This window comes from Malaya genurostris, chromosome 1, assembly GCF_030247185.1.
Source record: "Malaya genurostris strain Urasoe2022 chromosome 1, Malgen_1.1, whole genome shotgun sequence".
Taxonomy (NCBI): domain Eukaryota; kingdom Metazoa; phylum Arthropoda; class Insecta; order Diptera; family Culicidae; genus Malaya; species Malaya genurostris.
The window spans coordinates 142711295-142730977 of NC_080570.1; the positions used below are offsets into that span (position 1 = coordinate 142711295).

The following is a 19683-nucleotide window of genomic DNA, read 5'->3' on the forward strand; positions in this document are numbered from 1 at the left end:
GAAGAAGCGAGTAGGACCGGTATGCAAAAAAAAAAGAAAAACATAAAAACAAAATCCAAAAATTTTCCACCGCGGACGTCGATGGCCTTTGTGTCGAAGGAGTCGAACGGGAAAAAGGGGGGCATGGTGATCCGGCATCGGGTCTAAGTAAACTCGCGAGGTGGCAGAGCAAACCAAAGGTGTGCGCGAATAAATTTGTGTTCGTTCGAGAAAAACCAGGAAGGCGCAACAACAGACAGGCTGCCAGCAACAGCAGCCAGCAGATTTGCGCACACGACTCACACTTGTTGGCAAATGTTCGAGGAAATATCATTAGGGAAAAATTTAAAAAGCAATATTTCATCCAAACGAGATGTTTCGTTTATTTTGGATTTCGGGATTTTATTTTGCGCTCGAGTCAACAGACCAGAACGCTAAGTGCTGCTGAAAGCCGCGGCAGATGAATCATCATTTTTTTCTTGTTACTTTTTTTTTCTGGCGGTTTGGTTCCGCCGATCAAAGGCTTGGAGATCCAATCGAACCGCTCTGTTCCTTTGGTGGGGTAAAAAAGATCAAACGTCGTCGTCATCATCTGCTAATTACTTGTCATCTCTGAAAATTGAAAATCAAGATTGGTGGCGATGGGCGATGTTGCGGGGGGTGGGAGACAAGCAGCCGATTTCTATTCTCAGTTGCAAAGCTTCCGTAAACTTTGAATATCATTGGAGAAGGTCCTTGGAATATGAACATGGTTTCAAAAGAAACGTATAGTTGTTTGTAAATTGACTCGTTTTAAAAAGACTTCTTCTGAAAGCTGTCTGACGTTTCTGCCTTTTTTGGTGATCTCTTCAAGGAATACTTTAATTCACTCAATACTCTTCTTATGCGTCTTTTCAACATTATGGGAATCAACGATTTGTTTTAGTCTTGTTCAAACGTAGAGCCACCTTGCGCTAGTTTTAAATTTGATCAGTATCCAACGGGGGAAACCAATTGGAAAAATGACAGGTGAATGCAACTATGTAATGAAAACCGCGAAAATGTTACCGCAGAACCGGGACTCGAACTCGTAGCTAGCTTCTAACCGGGGAAATTGGTTTTTGACAATTAAACTACCCTGCGTATGAAAACATACAAAGAGGAAGCCCAATTGGCTAGAAGAACCGCATGTTAGTTGAATAGTATAACTTACAACTAACTTACAAAAAAGTAACGCATGTACGCTTCATAACACATGTAACTTAACAGCGCATGTAACGCTTCGTAACAGATATAACTTACAAAAAATAAAGCGTGTAACGTTCTGTAATGCCTAAAATTTACAAAATTAACGGATGTAACGCTTCATAATACCTATAACTTATAATAAAGTAACGCTTTTTAACGCCAATAAAATACGAAATAATAACGCATGTAACGCTACATATCACCTATAACTTATGGAAAAGTAACGCATGTAACGCTTCGTAACAGATATAACTTACAAAAAAGTAACGCAACAAATATAACTTTAAAAAGAGTAACGCATGTAACACTTTTAACACCCATAAAATACGAAAAAGTAACACCTGTAACGCTATGTATCAATGAAAAATTTACAAAAAGGTAACGCATATAACGCTTCGTGACAAATATGACTTACAAAAAAGTATCGCATGTAACGCGTCGTGATACCAATAGCTTACGCCAATAAAAACGAAATAATGACGCATGTAACGCTACATATCACCTATAACTTACGAAAAAGTATCGCATGTAACGCTACGTAACACATATAACTTATGAAAAAGTAACGCTTCGTAACAGATATAACTTACAAAAAAGTAACGCTACAAATATAACTTTAAAAAAAGTAACACATGTAACGCTTCGTAACAGATATAACTTTAAAAAAGTAACGCATGTAACACTTCTTAACACCCATAAAATACGAAAAAGTAACACCTGTAACGCTATATATCAATGAAAAGTTTACAAAAATGTAACGCATATAACGATTCGTGACAAATATAACTTACAAAAAAGCAACGCAGGTACGCTTCATAACCCATGTAACTTATGAAACAGTAACGCATGTAACGCTTCGTAACAGATATAACTTACAAAAAATAACGCGGGTAACGTTCTGTAATGCCTAAAATTTGCAGAAAGTAACGGATGTAACGCTTCATAATACCTATAACGTATAATAAAGTAACGCTTCGTAACAGATATAACTTACAAAAAAGTAACGTAACAAATATAACTTAAAAAAAGTAACGCATGTAACGCTTCGTTACAGATATAACTTTAAAAAAGTAACACATGTAACACTTCTTAACACCCATAAAAAACGAAAAAGTAACACTTGTAACGCTATGTATCAATGAAAAATTTACAAAAATATTACGCATATAACGCTTCGCAACGCAACGCAAAAATATTACGCATATAACGCGCCGTGACACCAATAGCTTACAAAAAAGTTACGCAGGTAACGCTTCGTGATTCATATAAGTGACGCTTCGTAACACCTAGAACTTACAAAAAATTAACGCATGTAACGCTTTGTAACATAATTATCTTTTTAAAATGCAACGCATGTAAGTTCGTAGCACCTATAACTTAAAGCAAAATAAATCATGTAACACTTCTTAACACAAAAAATAACGCATGTGACGCTACGTGTCACGTCTAACTCACAAAAAAAGTAGTAACGCGTCGTAACACCTACAACTTACCAAAAGTAACGCTGGTAACGCTTCGTAACACAGATAAGTTACAATAAAGTAACGCTTCGTAACACTTAGAACTTACAAAAAATTACGGCATTTAACGCTTCGTAGCGGATACAACTTTCGAAAAAGTAACACATGTGCGCTTCGTAACACTTATAACTTACAAAAAATAACGCATCTGTAATAGCTAAAACTTGTAGAAAGTAACGCATGTAACGGTTCGTAACACCTATAACTTATAATAAAGTAGCGCATTTCAGACTTCTTAACACCAATAAAATACGAAAAACACATGTAATGCTACGTATCATATATAACTTACAAAAATATCGCATGTAACGCGTCGTAACACCTACAACTTACAGAAAAGTAACGCTGGTAACGCTTCGTAACACATAAGTTACAATAACGTAAAGCATTGTGATACCAATAATTAACAACAAGTAACGTATGTAACGCTTTGTAACGGATACAACTTAGAAAAAAGTAGCGCAAATATCTAAATTAATAAAACCTATGATTGAACGAATTAAATCTAAGCTTACAATCCTAGAACCCTCAACTACTCTACATACGATTAATTATCTTATCTCAAATACTAAATAATATAATCACCTATAATCCAAATTTGTACCCTACGAATAACGACAAATCTTACGAGAAAGAACTGTACAATTTCTCCAGTTAGGAGCTAACACATAAATCAATAAGTCATGAGACTAAAGCAGAGATGGCGCTCGTAGTAAACCAGTAACCATGTCTTTCTAGAGTACTAACCTTTGCTTGAAACGGGTCAAAATTTTAAGTCGATCCGACCAGAAACAGCTGAGTTATCGAGGTTGGAGTAAAGTCGTTTTGTAGTTTGTTAAAATTGGAAAAAACCGAGTTTCGTGTTTTGATAAAACATTGTTTTCTAATGGGTAAAAACGCCGTGCAAGCGAAACAATGGATTGAAAAATGTAATCTGGACTCTTGTTCATCAAAAGCAACGATTTGTCGGTGGTTCGCCGAGTTTAAACGTGGTCGTACCGACACAAATGACGCGGAACGCTCGGGTAGATCTGTGGAAGCCGTTACACCGGAAAATGTGAGTGAAGTGACAAAAATTATAATGAAAGATCGTAAAGTGAAGCTCCGAGAGACTGCTGAGATGACACAGATATCATATGGAAGTGTATTTACTATCCTTCATGAAAAATTGAGCATGAAAAAGGATTTTTTCCAAGTGGGTGCCGCGATTGCTTTCGATGGAACAAAATGCACCCTGCCACAAGTCGATGAAAACAATGGCGAAATTGAACGAATTGGGCTTTGATCTGCTTCCCCACCCCCCATACTCGCCAGATTTAGCCCCCAGTGACTACTGGCTCTTTGCTGATCTTAAAAAAATGCTCCAGGGAAAAAGATTTGGCTCAAATGAGGAAGTCATCGCTGAAACTGAAGCTTATTTTGAAGCGAACGATAATTTTTTTTATAAACATGGTATTGAAAAATTGGAAAAACGTTGGAACCATTGTATCACCCTAAAAGGTGATTATGTTGATGACAAAAGAAATTTGCAAAAAAAATGTTGTTTCCATTGTTAGTCTCGGGACTTATTGATCCATGTGTTAGCTAGCGGGCTCGAGTCTCGTCTCTGCGTTAACATTTTTGCGGTTTTCATTTCGTAGTTGCGTTGTCATTTCCTCGAACTGTTTTCCCCGTTAGATACTGATAAAAATTATGAAAATAGAAATGCACGCACATCAAACAAACAAGCCCCACATATGGTCCGAATAGAATTCCTTACAAGGTATATAATGTTCGAATCAGACTAAATGATGCGTTTGTTTCCTCGCATAACAAGCTCCCTATTGGTTCAGTACCTAATTTGTCATATAAACAATAAACAAAGAATTTATACAATTTGTTTAGTACTAAGTTATGTGAGCTCGATTAGCTTCGCCTGGTGGATACGTATTCCTGTACAACGTCATCATCGAATCGTTCTACAGACGACTACAAAATGTGCATTTAAAACTAAGTCAAGAATATAACCTACTTCAATTCAAAGCATTGCTGACAAATCGCCATATAAAATTGATGTTAAGGAACACGGACGAATTGAGTTCACCACCATCTGCTCTAGTTTGTAGCTACCATTGAAATTACGAATTACAGTTCTTCCTGAAAAAGACCACCAAAAACGGCCGAAACGTCAAGCAATTTAATGTGCAATCAAAAAAAAATTGTATCTTCAATTTTGTATACGATCCGTTATTATTACATTTATTTAGCCTCGTACCTTGTCATTCTGGTAAAATAAGAAAACAAATGAAAAAAGAAAAACAAATGCCCGATCGCAAACGTAGCTGAGAAAGAAATTAATTTTATTACCAACAGAAATCCATTAAGTCACCAACTACAATGTAAGAACTAGAGTAACGAGCCAAACAACGGCGCAAACACCAGCCCGGGCACTACAAATAAAATGAACTGCTTTCCAAACTGGCACCACGCGACCGCTTCCGCTTGGCTTCACCTCCTCCGTGGAACTCCGTGGAAACCGTTACCACATCACACAGCGCTAGTGGAGCATCGCTTCATTAATTTTATTGATCGTTACAAAACTATGTTTACTCCCCGTTCGTTTATTCAGGGATCTTTCTATCTCACACAAACGCACACAAGTACAAAGACACTAAATCCGTCCGACAGCAAAGAACCTGGCGACACAGCGTTGATGGAACCGGGCCGCGGTGCAGACCATCGTGACGACACGTGTTTGTAAACATTACCCCGAAGAGCACTAAACTAATGCGTCGCCTTCTGCTCATCCACCGCCATCAGCTTCATGATCAGCTCGGCCAGGACGGGTAGATCCGGTTGAAACTGAAGCGGTTCCTCCAGGACGGGCAGCAGTGAGGACAGCAGCCGCTGACGGCGGCTCTTGCCGGCCAGCCGAGGTGTTTCCGATTCGACCGAGAACATTTCGGCACTGTACTGCAAATTGTACCAGTCGAAGTATTCCAGAATCAGTTGATTGATCAGTTGAATTGCCGGTGGTGGTGCGGCGGATGGTGATGAGGCGGGTGCCGAGGCATCGGTTCCCTGGATAGACTCCAGCACTTTGCGCCTCATTTCACAGCGCACCTTCCGCAGATAGTGGTCACCCTCGAGGCAGTTTCGAACCATGTGCAGCAGCTGGTTCTCCGGATCCGGAGCGTTCGGGTGGACCTCCGGTGGGGGCGGATCGTTCCGCTCTTCGGTCCCGGTCGCAGCCGTCGAGCAGTTGTCGTCCATTACACGTTCGAATGCGCGGTGACAGTTGTTGTTGCCAGCGCCTACGTCGATTCTGCGGGATCCACAAACTGCACTCGGAGGTGGTGGGCGACGAAATTTATGGCACGCGCGCCTTCTGCCTGCTGCGATTCGAATTATGTTCGCTGACGGACAAAGTTGCAAACTTTCCGGTAAATCCGGGGAGAAAGGTCCGTCAGCGACTTACTTTCTTTGGGCTCGGCTGTCCCCACAGTTCAAGCGTGGTTCAAGCGGCGGCGGCGGCGGGATGCCGAGACGACAATCTTACAAAGTAATTAGATCAACCTTTTCAGTTTGGTTTGGTTTGGTTTGCGGGGTTCCACTACTGCAAATGGCCAATGAGAAACGGGGAAGGGTTGGTTGCAGTTGCTTGCCAAGGTGGTCGACCATGTTGACAGCGACGATTTATTTGACATCACGCTTTTGTGTATTTATACTTCATGTATAAACTAAGTAGGAATTAATATATCAGCGAAGCGGGAAGGGCCGAGGTTTTTAACTAGCAGAAACGTATTTAAAATTGTGGAAAATCACACCCTCGCAGAGTAAGGACGATTGCTGTATGCCAAATGAAGGAGAATTGTATCGGATTGTACGGAATGTGAAAAAAGAGATTTTCATCGGTCTTGAATAAAAGAAGTCCGACGAACGCCCACAATTAGGTTAAAACCGGGATTCAATAAACGACATAATAATAATAATAACTCCATAAGATACAGTCAGCAGTACAACACAATTGTCAAAGTACATTTCACCAAAATATTAACTTCTTGAATTTGGCAATTATTTTTACACCAGCAACGTCAAACTACGAAAAATTGTTTTGTTCAAGCTTGGGGTTTTGTTTTTTATTCGCATCAGTGTTGGTGATTGCCGAAAATTTGACAGAAGCTGCTATATTGCTATCTATATTGTATACAACATTTTCAATTCGTTAGAAGATGCTACAAGAACTCGAGTCTCTCAATGCATAAACCGTAAGAGAATTTTGCTACATTTCTTCGCTCCACTTCATACTTTTCACGTATTTCACGCCATTTAAAAAAAATTCACAGTCTGATAATGATCGTTGCTGTGTGGAATTTCCCAAGAGAGAATCGCAAGTTGACAATTATCGCAGAGAATCGAGTCGATGATTCAACTTGATGATTCTCATACTAGGTTGCAATATTTCAAAACCCTTGTGTGAAGCATTTACAGATATTTTCATAGGCACAACTTATACAAAGATTATATGCACATAGTTAGAATAAGCGGCAATAGTAAAATGATTCTATCGCAATTGTCAACTGCCTGTATAGGATCCGATCGCGAAACGAGAATAAGCGACCGTTTGTTGCTTCAGATAAGATCCCCACAGCAGCGTGCTAACCTTTGATTCTCAGAAATGTCATCGAGAGAAATTCGCTCTCGCACTGGTGTCGATTCTATGTTAAATCAGCCATGCCAGGTTTTTGTTGTTGCGATGATTTCCGTTTCTCTTTGATGGCACTGATTCAATCGTTGAAGAGTTGCCAGTGAACGTTCTTTGATACGATAAAAGCCATCCTTGCATTGAACAACAAGCAATATTCAAGTTAAAAAAAGATTGGAAAATCATTATCTCAATTAAGGTGAATCGAGTATTGTTTTAAATAATATTAAGATGGAAATAGGTGATCTGAACATATTGATGGGAACCCAGGAAACCAGTAAGCACTAATAATTGCAGTTAAAAAGCCAAGCTCATCTGTTGTAAATCAATCAGAATTCAGCTTTCAGAATGCACACTAGTCATAAATAAGCATTATCTATTAAGAGCCGTATATTTTGCCAAATTCGGCCCTAACTCAGTCTCCAGAGCGATTGAATTATCAGAGAGCCAGTTAACGATTATTTGCAGTCATATTATTGCATTAGTATATGCTAATTGGTAACCTGGGAAGCTATTAAAAAGGAAATTATTGAATATTTAGAGTTTTGTCACCTTCAATATGGGCAGGCATCACTGTACGTCATGAGCATTCAGGAGAGAGAGAAGCCGCTTAAAGTGACATTTTCTTCCAATTAAATCAGTCCACTCATTGTACTTGCGGTAACGAATGGGGTATTGCGTTTTTCGTGAGTACAAATTGCTTGCCAAATCAAAAACATCTTGGTGAACTTCGACACATCTTTTGTATCTGGAGGTTTTCAGGAACATCACACCTGCCCTTGGCAGTTACATACAGGCTATCTTGGAATCTGATTGAGGAATTATTCATTGCGCAGCAGTGTCGTCGTCCGATTTCCGGTCCCAATTTTTTGCAACCGTATTCCGTTTCTCGTCACCTAAAACTATGTCTACGCAAAGTTTCATTTCATTTTACCATACGAATCATGAATCGGAGCAATTTAAGTGTATGCGAATTTTGTATGGTAAACCTATGACTGTCACTGCCATGATGTAAACATTGCACATTGAACTAGTTTCATCCGAAATTTTAATGGAACATACCCAATGGGTAAAAAGATACAGCCATTTGCGGGTGATTGGCAATTGGATTCCTCAACATCGGTTGTAATTAGCCATAAATAAGCCATCTGGTCAGTGTCCAAACATGTCCAATCCATTCCACATCCAACGTCCATCAAAAGGCCGTGATTCCATGCACGGAGTGCTCGCAGACAACAGCGGAAAAAAATAGGACCTACCCTACCTAGTGCCCTTATTTGGCTATGATTTACCTTCTTCTGGTTTGGCGCGGACGCGGACGGATGGATTACCGGACAGTTCGCAGACGAAATAAAGAGCACTTTATCGTATCTTGTTCACACATCAGCCAAAATCGGGCTGCCTTATGTTATGGGTTAGGGTGCGATTACATAATAATCCTCCACTGTCGAGTCGAAGCAATGCTGGGCGCAAAAAAACCGACGGCGGCGACGACAATCTCACGCTCGGTCACCCGTAGATCGGAGGCACCAAACTCAAGTTCACTAATTGATTGATGATTATTGATTTTTCGGTATGAACATCGTTGAAGGATGAAATGGGGCTCGTCACCGAAATCGTGACATCATGCTTGCGTGCTCGGGTGGGATACGTAATACAATCCCCCAGCCGGATGATAAAATTCAATCGATAATCGGTTCAAATATAGACAGGAGCTTCATTTCACGGTAGTATGATTGATATTAATTTTTGGAGTACCGTCGTTCTACTGCGTAAACAGAGATTTTGTATTTAACGTTATCGTTAAACGAAGTTCACGTCTAAACTTGATATTCACTAAGCTACAGGTTTTGTTGAATTGCATTACATATACATCTATCAGGTATTAGATAAATATGCATTATATGCAAAATTTGCTAAGTATATAACAAAGTTGAACGATTTGCTGTGTTTTGATATTTAAATAAATAAATAAATAAAAAAAATAAATAAAAAGTAAATAAATAAAATATCTAAGGTAGAGAATATAGTGAATAAGTAAAAATGTGGAATATTCTAAAATCACTGGAAGTATCGGATTGGGAAATGGAATGAATGTAATGAAAAAAATTGTTGCCAGATGTGTTGAAAATTCTTGAAACATCAAGTTCGGGTGTCACTACGGAAACAAAAAATTTTTAAATGCCGACTAAGACTCAAAATCGAAAAAAAAAGTTTTTTTGATGCCAAATGCTTCAGAACTACCAGAACTGTCGAGATCAGGTGTTATCACGAAAAAGACCAAAAGGGTCGACTTTTATTCAAAAATTTGACTAATTATGTTAAAATAACTAGTACAGTACTTTCTCGTAGGATTGGTCGTCATTCGTAGGGTGGTGCATCGTACAAATTTAGATTATAGGTGATTTTTTTTTTCCATAAATACGTTTATTTCTTAAGGCAGTTTACATAAGTTTTTCTTCGCCGTAGCATCACTTTTACATAATATTCTTATCCTAATTTAATTCTAACATAGTCACAACGTTTTGAATTTATTAAAACATATTCTCTTATAGCTTAAATATCATCTTAGGTAACTCGTCATTAATTATGAAATCTACTCGGAAATATTATTTGAACCAAACGATTAACTTCTATAAATTATAAAATAAGCTGTTATTTTCAGACATTTTGTTGATAATTTCATAAACTGTTTCGAGTTTGTTTGTATCATTACATAATTTTTATTCTAATTTAGCTATTGGTTGAACTCATTGACGCAGCTGGGATCAGAACTAAGTCTTAAAAGGGGCCTTTATTAAATTGAAACTCCAATTTTCTTTATGAAATGATAAATAAGTTTCATGTATGAAAGGTCACGACAAGCAAGAATGTCTCGAACTGGGATATTGGATAGTTTACCTTGGGTACGCAAAGATTTTATTAGTTGAGATCTGACATCACGATACTCCACGCATGTCCAAACGACATGATCAATATCCCGATAACCTTCTCCGCAAGCACAATGATTAGTCTCGGAGAGCCCAATTCGAAGGAGATGTGCATCTAACAGATTATAGGTGATTATTATTTAGTATTCTGAATAAGATAATTCATAGTATGTAGATTAGTTATAAATTCTAAGATTGTAAGTTTAGATTTAGTTCATTTCATTAGAGGTTTGATAATAATAATTATTATTAATGTCATTTATTTTTGGTCCCTCGACGGGTAAAGATAGGTTTGATTAATTTAGAAACATGCGTTATTTTTTTTGTAAGTTACATTCGTTTCGAAGCGTTACATACGTTGCTTTTATGTAATTTATAGGTGTCAGCGAGCGTTACTTTATTGTCACTTATGTGTTAAGTAGCGTTACTTTTTTGTAAGTTGTGGATGTTATGACGCGTTACATGAGATACTTTTTTGTAAGTTATAGGTAATACGTAGCGTTACATGCGTTACTTTTCCGTATTTTATTGTTGTTACGAAGTGATACATGCGTTATTTTATTATAAGTTATAGGTGTTACGATGCGTTGGATGCGTTACTTTCGAAAAGTTTACGAAGCATTGCAGTATGCTTTTTGTGAGTCAAGAAGGTTAGAAAGCGTTACACACGTCAAATTTTTGTAGGTTGTAGATGATACGAAACATTGTTATCCTGAATTGAACTGTTTCTAATTTACCTAGAATAAAGACTGTCCCAGAAAGTATGGACGCACTTTGATTTCGCTGTAAATAATTCACATGTGTTAGATATTCGAATTTTATTCGATATACTGATAATATTAGACTACAACAACAGAATATTATTCTCTACATTTGCTACTTAACCATTATAGACTGCTTGGCGCAACTTCTTGCGAACGTTCCTCATTAAATTCCGTACAGACTTCTTGGCGACAAGTTTTGACACTTTTTTCCAATCTTTTTCGAACTGTTGAATGGTTTCGGCTGCCGAGGCATGCTTCCTAAGATGTGCCTTCGTTAATGCCCAAAATTCCTCAATTGGTCGAAGTTGTGGGCAATTTGGTGCATTCATGTCTTTTGGGACGAAAGTGACATTTTTGGTAGTATACCATTCTACCGTTGATTTCGAGTAGAAGCAAGATCTAGCCAGAAGACAACAGGATCCTTGTGGCTTCGAATCATGGGTAAAAATCGTTTTTGTAAACATTCCTTGATGTATATTTCGCTGTTCATTGAAGCAGTGGTGATGAAGGGTTTCGAAATCTTACCGCAGCTACAAATTGCTTACCAGACCATAGCTTTCTTACCAAATTCTTCGACTCGGACTTCGATGTCTCGGACTGGTTTAACACTTGCCCTTCTCGCACCGTATAATTTTGTGGTCCCGGCAAGGATTTGTAATCGAGTTTCACGTAGGTTTCGTCGTCCATGATTATGCAGTTCAAATTTCCAGCAAGAATCGAATTGTACAGCTTTCGAACCTTCGGCCTGATCGATGCTTCTTGTTTCGAACTACGTTTTGGTTGTTTCTGCTTCTTATAGGTTCAAAGATTCAAACGTTCTTTAGCACGAAGAACATTTGCATTCGAAGTGCCCACTTTTTTGGCCACATCCCGAACTGAAACCTCCTTCTTTTGCTCGAACGCTTTCAGTATACGTTTATCCAACTGAGAGTTAGCAGGACCTTTTTTCGACCCGTTTTCGGTTTATCCTTATCGAACTTCTTGATTGCATTTCGCACGGCTTTTTCACTTACACCTTCCATTTTTACCCTCTTTCTCAGTGACAGCCCGCGTTCTGTGCACCAATTGTACACAATTTTTCGACGTTGTTCTGCTGAAAGTCCTCGCATTTCGAAACAAACTAATGAAAACGAATAAACAACTGCACAAGTGGTTAGAGAAGAGTGTAAACAACAGGACGCAGCCATAAAAATTGACAGGTTCTGAACCATTGCGAAATGGCAGCGGTTTTTGATTGCGTCCATACTTTCTGGGACAGTCTTTATTCGTCTTGTTTTTTTGTTTCCATGACAAACCGTCTCTAACATTTCTATTATTCATCGAAAGCTCCTATTGAGCTTCCGTTAAGTCGGCGAAGAAAAAATATTTAAGACATTTCAATACTGTCAGCGCATTTACTCTAGCCAAATATCATTGCGATTCGCAATTTGCGAATGACATCCACTTTCATTTTTCCGCTTTTTCAAATGACTGAAAAAAAAATTAAAAAACTTGTTGGCCCTTTTCAAAAGAGAGCCTAGATATATTTTGGAAAAAAGCAAGTATTCAAAATAGCTTTTTGTAACGAAGTCTACATGTTCAGAAAGTTTCCCTAAAATCAAGGAGGGTGCAGTCAAAATGTGTTCGAGTTAGGGCAAAATGCGTTAAGTGTAAAATTGATTCGCATGATTGATATTTAACGATTTTAGCAGCCCTACTCGAGGCCGATGTAGCATCAATCTTGTCCCCGAAGCTCGCTCATTCATTATATCCGAGAGCTACGACTAAAAAGGAAGTAAGCTATTTACTTACGTCCAGATAGAACCAACCAACCCACGCGTGTCACGTGCATTCAATTTAGTCCGCAGCATAGAACCACGTTCCGAGCTTCATTCCGGTTGTTACATCATTCCAGTTCAGAACCCAATCATCTCGGATTTTCATTAGCTGACGTGACGCAACGGTCATCTACCGAAGGCTGATTTTTAAACTTCAATTTCCGCGCTCAGCACAGCACTCGATGCGGGGGAAAAACGTAGCTTTCATTTTCATTCCACATTCCACAAGTACCAGTTTTACCTCCACCCCCTCCGGTCTATTCCAAACCGGGGAGTCATTAGTGCAGCATTTAGTTAGTGGCTGGAAATCGCAAGCGCGCCATGAACGACGCGACGACGACGACGACGACGGAAATGGCACACGAGACTTGACTGAAAGAAAAAACTAATAAAAGTTTGACCCGTCCTGAGCAGACCAATCCAACGAACTGGTTAAACGGGGAACTGTGCTGTGCGCCACTGACCGGTTGTTCGGAACTTTGCTTCGGGAAAGAAAAGTGGTCTGCTCGGAAATGAGGAAGTTTTCTCCTTCCGTCGGAATTCAATCGGAATTGGATCGACCGGCATCCGGATCCAATCAGTGCAGGACGCTAATCTTATCATACCGGGTGAAGAAGTACAGAAATAGTAACTGTCATCACGTTCAGAGTTAATGTCGGTGGCACACCAACAGAGGATACCAGCCCGTATTTAGCCGATGCTCCCGATTCGGTCTTCTAATCAACAAGACGCGTTCATGCTAGGCGAGAGAAAATAATTGATTGAAGCGGTGTTTTACAGTGCGAGCTGTCAGGCTGACAGCTGATGCGGATCATTAATGTCAACTCGTACAGGTTCGCGTACAGGTTGGTGAAAGTAGATACGCTAAATTCTTATGTATGCGATGTTGGTTCATGTTCAAATAGAGGAAGGAAGGATTTAACGATTTTTGTTCATTGAGAAATTATGTATTTAAAGCAGTTAGAAAAAAATTAAAACATTTCTTGGCACTGACTTGCTCCTGTCATTGAGTCTCACTAGAATAATTTTTTTATCAAGCTAATTTTTGACATAAACTGAGGTAGATTCATTCGGGTCCTCTCTTGTCCGCTTACGTCACTTGTTCGGTAATGCGGAACCAAAACTATTCGCTATATGCTAATATATTTGAATTTGATCATTTCACGCACTCTCTCTAAGAAAATAGATTGCGTATAGAAAAAAAACTTGTGTGTAGAGCCGAAACTGGTTGAAATTGGTTTTGACATCTCCAAGAAAATGTAACGGTATAATGAAAATAGCGTTTTGTCGTTTACGTCACTTTTGCCGTTATATTTTCAGAACCAGAAGGGACAGCGATTTAAACTTCGAACTTCCATTAATCAATAGAAGGTTTCAAGTGAGCCTTACATTGTGTGAAATCGGATCAGTCATCTTAGAGAAAAGTAGGTGGAGAAAAATCTCAAAACGATGCTTACACGCACAAACATTTTGCGCTTTCATCGATTTGAATCGAATGGTATTAAACAACACTATGGGCCTCCGAGTTTCGAAAATTAAGTTTTCCAGCTATTCTATATCCTTTGTATAGAGAAATACAAAAATTTGGAAATTCAACATAAACAATTTTTTTTTCTAGGCTCGCGAAAAAAAAAAACAATTCTAACAAAATTAATAAAACTACTGCAGAACTACTGTTCTGTGAGAACTTGTATGCATACCTTCAGGAGAGGCTTTAGTGGTTTATGCTTATGGTAGTTGAAAACGAATTGCTGTATCAGTTGCAACGTCGAAGCGGTTCTATTGAAAGATTTTCTCAAAGTGCAGAGTGCCGCATTTTGCTATTGTATCGATGATACGAAATAATTTTAGTAAAAAAAATCCTTCCAAGCGAATATCCTTTCCTTAATCTTTAGTTTTTACTTACAACGAACTGTTATAATTGATATCATACCACACAATCAAAGCACAACACATACATTTTTTCACGAGACGTCATTGATTGGAAGAAAAGTGAAGCTGAAGCGCACCAAATGCTTGTGGATGTTTATGTTGGTAATGTTCCAACTGATAAATCTGGTAGAGAATGGTTTCGACATTTCAAGAATGGAGATTTCAGCGTTGAAGATTGGCCTCGTTCTGGACAACAACAAAAAAAAATCGAAGACAAACAGTTGGAGGCATTACTCGATGAAGATCCGTGTCGAACGCAAGGGGAGCTTACAGATTCATTGAAAATGACTCAACAAGCAGCTTCTGTACGATTAAAATCCATGGGAATGATTCAAAAGCAAGGCAGTTGGGTGCCTCATGAACTGAAACCGAGAGACATTGAAAAGCAATTTTTCGCAGCTGATGCAAATGCAACAAAGAAAGAATTTTTTTCATCGAATTGTTACTGAGGATGAACAATGGATATTCTATGGTAACCCCAAGAAGAAAAAATACTACGCTATTACCAGTCAATTGTTGCCATCGACCTCAACATCAACACCAAAGCCAAATATTCATGGTTTGAAGGTCATGTTTTGCATCTGGTGGGACCAAAAGGGTGTTTTGGTGCTATGAGCTATTAGAACTGGGTGATACTATAACGGACGATCGGTATAACAGTTTGACTGAAAAGTTCATATCGTTTAATAGAAACACACATTTTTTTGCCAAACTTCGTTTTTATTATTCAACATAATTGCCATCAGAGGCAATACAGCGATTATAGCGATCTTACAACTTTTCGATACCATTTTTGTAGTACGATTTGTCCTTTGCCTCAAAATAGGCCTCAGTTTCAGCGATTACCTCTTCATTGCTTCTAAATTTTTTACCAGCGAGCATTCTCTTGAGGTCTGAGAACAGGAAAAAGTCACTGGGGGCCAAATCTGGAGAATACGGTGGAGCAATTCGAAGCCCAATTCGTTCAATTTCAGCATGGTTTTCATCGACTTGTGACACGGTGCATTGTCTTGATGAAACAAAACTTTTTTCTTCTTCAACTGAGGCCGTTTTTTTGAAATTTCGTCCTTCAAACGCTCTACGCTATATAATAGTCACTGTTGATGATTTTTCCCTTTTCAAGGTAGTCGATGAAAATTATACCATGCGAATCCCAAAATACAGACGCCATAACCTTACCGGCCGATTGTTGAGTCTTTCCACGCGCTGGGTTCGGTTCATCGCGTGCAGTCCACTCAGCTGACTGTCGATTGGACTCCGGAGTGAAGTGATGGAGCCATCTTTCGTCCATTGTTATATGTCGACGAAAAAAATCGGTTTTATTTCGATATAACAGCTCCAAACACTGCTCAGAATCATCAATTCGTTGTTGTTTTTGATCGATTGTGAGCTCACGCGGCACCCATTTTGCACAAAGCTTTCTCATATCCAAATATTCGTGAATAATATGTCCAACACGTTCCTTTGATATCTTTAGGGTGTCAGCGATCTCGATCAACTTCACTTTACTTTGAAAATTATTTTGTGGATTTTTTTCACGTTTTCATCGGTAACAGCCTTTTTTGGACGTCTTCGGTGCTCATATGACCAGTACGAAATTTTGCAAACCACGAATTGTTGCTTCGCCCGGTGCAGAGTCTAGATAATACTCATCAAGCCATTTTTTTGGTATCGGCGGCACTTTTTTTCATCAAAAAGTAGTGTTTCATAAACACACGAAATTCCTTTTTTTCCATTTTTTTCACAATAACAAAAGTAGCTTCACTCAAAATGCAATATCTCACAAACTAATAATCAGACAGCTGTCAAATTTATACACCTATCTTTTGAAGGTTGGTACTAACTGAAAATGGTACGGATTTAATTCTAGTGGCGCCCTCTCATAGAAACGATACGAACTTTTCAGCCGATCTGTTAGGCTACAATTGATGCCTTCGAAGAACGACCGGAATACAAGCAAAGACATGATAAAGTTATTTTCCTGCATGAGAACGCTCGGCCTGATGTCGCAAAAGTCGTGAAAAACGCTCAAGTGGGACATTTCTCCGCATCGTAATCCTATCACTTTTTTCGCAGAAATCGAGAATTGGCTTCAAAGTTGGATCACCTCAAAAGACGAAAGATTTTTTCCTAGTGATGTAATGACTCCTTTGTCATATCAATCATACTATCATATATAATACTGTGGTATTCTTCAATATAATTTTCTTCGATTCTTGAAAGAATAACCGAAATCGGTTTGTTCGACCGTCTACTGATAAAAACTATCAATGGGAAAAGATTTGAGGTCGATTTAGAAAATTTTTTAAGGTTTTTCCCCATTTTCAGTGATGGTATACAATTTTTAACCCACTTTACCCTATATTTCCGGATCCGGAAGTCGGACTCGGATGAAATTTAAGAATTCCGTATGAGGCCACAGGACCTTTCATTTGAACCTAAGTTTGTGAAAATCGGTCGCGCCAGCTATGAGAAAAGCTAGAAAACATATTTTCATTTTTTTGCGCATCTTACCCCATAACATCGGAACCGGAAATAAGATTCAGGAATTTAGTATAGGACCATAAGACCTTTCATTTGAATCTAAGTCTATGAAAATCGGTTGAGCCATCTCCGAGAAAATTAAGTGTAAAAAAACGTTACAGATACACACACACACACACACATTTTGCGTACTCGACGAACTGAGTCGAACGGTATATTGCATAACCTTTCTATATGAGAAAGACAAAACGCGTTTCGTCGGTTGCGTCACTTTTACCAATATATCTCTGGAACCGGAAGTGACAGCCCCTCGATCTTCGAACTTGATTCACAATCCAATAGTAATTTTCAAACGAGTCTAAGTTTGTTAAAACCGTTCCAGCAAGCTCCGAAAAAATTGTGCGGAGAGAAAAGTAATTAAAATGTTTCTTTTTCCCATGTCGTCGAACTAAGTCGAATGGTATGTAACACTTCTCCGAGCTCCGATCAAAAGTCGATTTCTCCCGCAATTCTATTATCTTTCTACACAGAAAGGCAGTTAATAAACTTAATAGCAGAGTGGATTGAATAGTGAAGTTGAATGTAGTGAAGTTCAACATGAACTGCTAATGCACTAAATAACCTAAGGTGAAATTGTAAACAAAATTGTAAAAATTTTGCTGTTAGGTGCGAGAAATCAATTCCAAATCATACGATTTGATGTGGATGGATTAAAAATCATTAAATAAGACATGATTTGTAATGTTTGTCAATTTTTATCGTAATATACGGGCATATGTATATTTTAAGGCCTATAATATTCCAAATTTTGAGATGAGCTTCCTAATTTGTATAGGTAGTGCGTGAAAGATGGCTGGAATCATATTATATTTCACATGACTGCCAACGTTTTTTCGAAAAACAAAAAAATAATCGAAATTGTCACCCAAAAAAACGTTAAAAGAAAGGTTGCGCGTTAGAGTCAGCGGAAATTTTGTGTGGGTTTCGTTCGTTGATGGTTATACGAACCGACTTCGACTAGACCGTCGGTGAAATACCTCATTTTCAAGTTCAAAAGCTTAGTTATTTAGATAATCTCGACACGAATTGATTCAGCACTGTTATCGAAAAAAATTAAGATGAAATTGCTGACAGATTTCAGCGATTCAAAGTCGACAAAATCACTTTAACTTTTACAGTAAATCTTGTCAACAAAAACAGTAACAATATCCAATATTTATCGTCAAAAAGATTGGATCTTGAGAAGTTGTATTTTTTTCAGTTAACGTTTTTGGCTCATTCGACTCAAATGGTTGCCGACCTCTGATCTAACCAATTTTCTAAAACTTAAATTCAAACGATAAGCCATATAGTCACTTTAGTCTGTTATTGAATTTTATTTGGATCCGATTTTTGGTTCCGGAGTAACAGAGTTATATGTGCAAAAAATGGGAAAAGTACACTCGATTTTCTTCGCAACTGCTAGAACAATTTTCATGAACCTAAGTTTAAATAAAGGATCTCATACTATCATAGAACATAGAACCCTGTTGGATTTTATTGATGAACAACCTCTGGAACTATAGGCTGATAAGTATAAAAATTTCAATTTCAAGAGCGTGTTCATTTACATGATACCGGATCTCATTTCCCCGTTCCGGATGTACCGGAAACAGCGGGCGTATATCCCACAACGGAAACCATTCCAATTTCTAAGAAAAGGCTGGATCGATTTTCACAAACCTAGATTCAAATGACTGGTTGTGTTGTTCCATAAGCTGATGTAGAATTAGATCCGGATCCGGTTTTTGATTCCGGAATTGTTGTTCGAAATTTCAACCCGTCATTCAGAGCGACGCACAGTGGTTCGAATCAATAAAAACGTGGACATAAATCAGTAGCTGCCAAACCGTTCTTTTAATGCATATAGTTGCTTTGAAGAAATTATTTACAAATATATAACGCGTAATTTGATCCTATCATTAATTGTTCATGGCCTACTTTGACAAAAAATGTAACCATAACTTTTTTTTCTGAAGAGATAGAAATTTTTTTTCTTCTACAAAGTTTTAGAACTATTAAAAATAATTTACTTTGTCAAATATACCAAAAGTCTAGGTCGCACCGTTTCGGATATACAAGGCGTTTTTATGGCAACCCCCTTAAAATCAGTTTTTTATTCATAAATTGTTTCGAGTTATTTTGTTATGCATACTTTGTTTGGAACAATTGTAGAATTTATAAAATCGCATATTTTTGTTGAAGATAGTGCATAAGTTTGTTCTTTCCTGACAAAGTTATGCAACATTTTACCTTTTTTTACCTAGGATAAAACCTTGCACCGAAGCGAAATATGCAACTTTATGC

At 38.2% G+C, this 19683-nt stretch overlaps 2 protein-coding genes across 7 annotated transcripts in view; one reads left to right on the top strand and one right to left on the bottom strand.

Moving 5' to 3' along the window:
* Positions 1 to 19683, top strand: part of LOC131425997 (uncharacterized) — a 399851-nt gene that overhangs the window by 166653 nt on the left and 213515 nt on the right. The gene's annotated exons all lie outside the window — the stretch shown is intronic.
* Positions 4755 to 6671, bottom strand: LOC131425999 (uncharacterized). Its single transcript, XM_058588373.1, has one exon. It carries the CDS (start codon positions 5976 to 5978, stop codon positions 5490 to 5492), a length of 489 nt encoding a protein of 162 aa, XP_058444356.1. The 5' UTR covers positions 5979 to 6671; the 3' UTR covers positions 4755 to 5489.

Bases quoted from the DNA above. Each gene is read 5' to 3' on its own strand.
- LOC131425999 (XM_058588373.1), bottom strand. From the start codon at position 5,978: ATGGACGACAACTGCTCGACGGCTGCGACCGGGACCGAAGAGCGGAAC.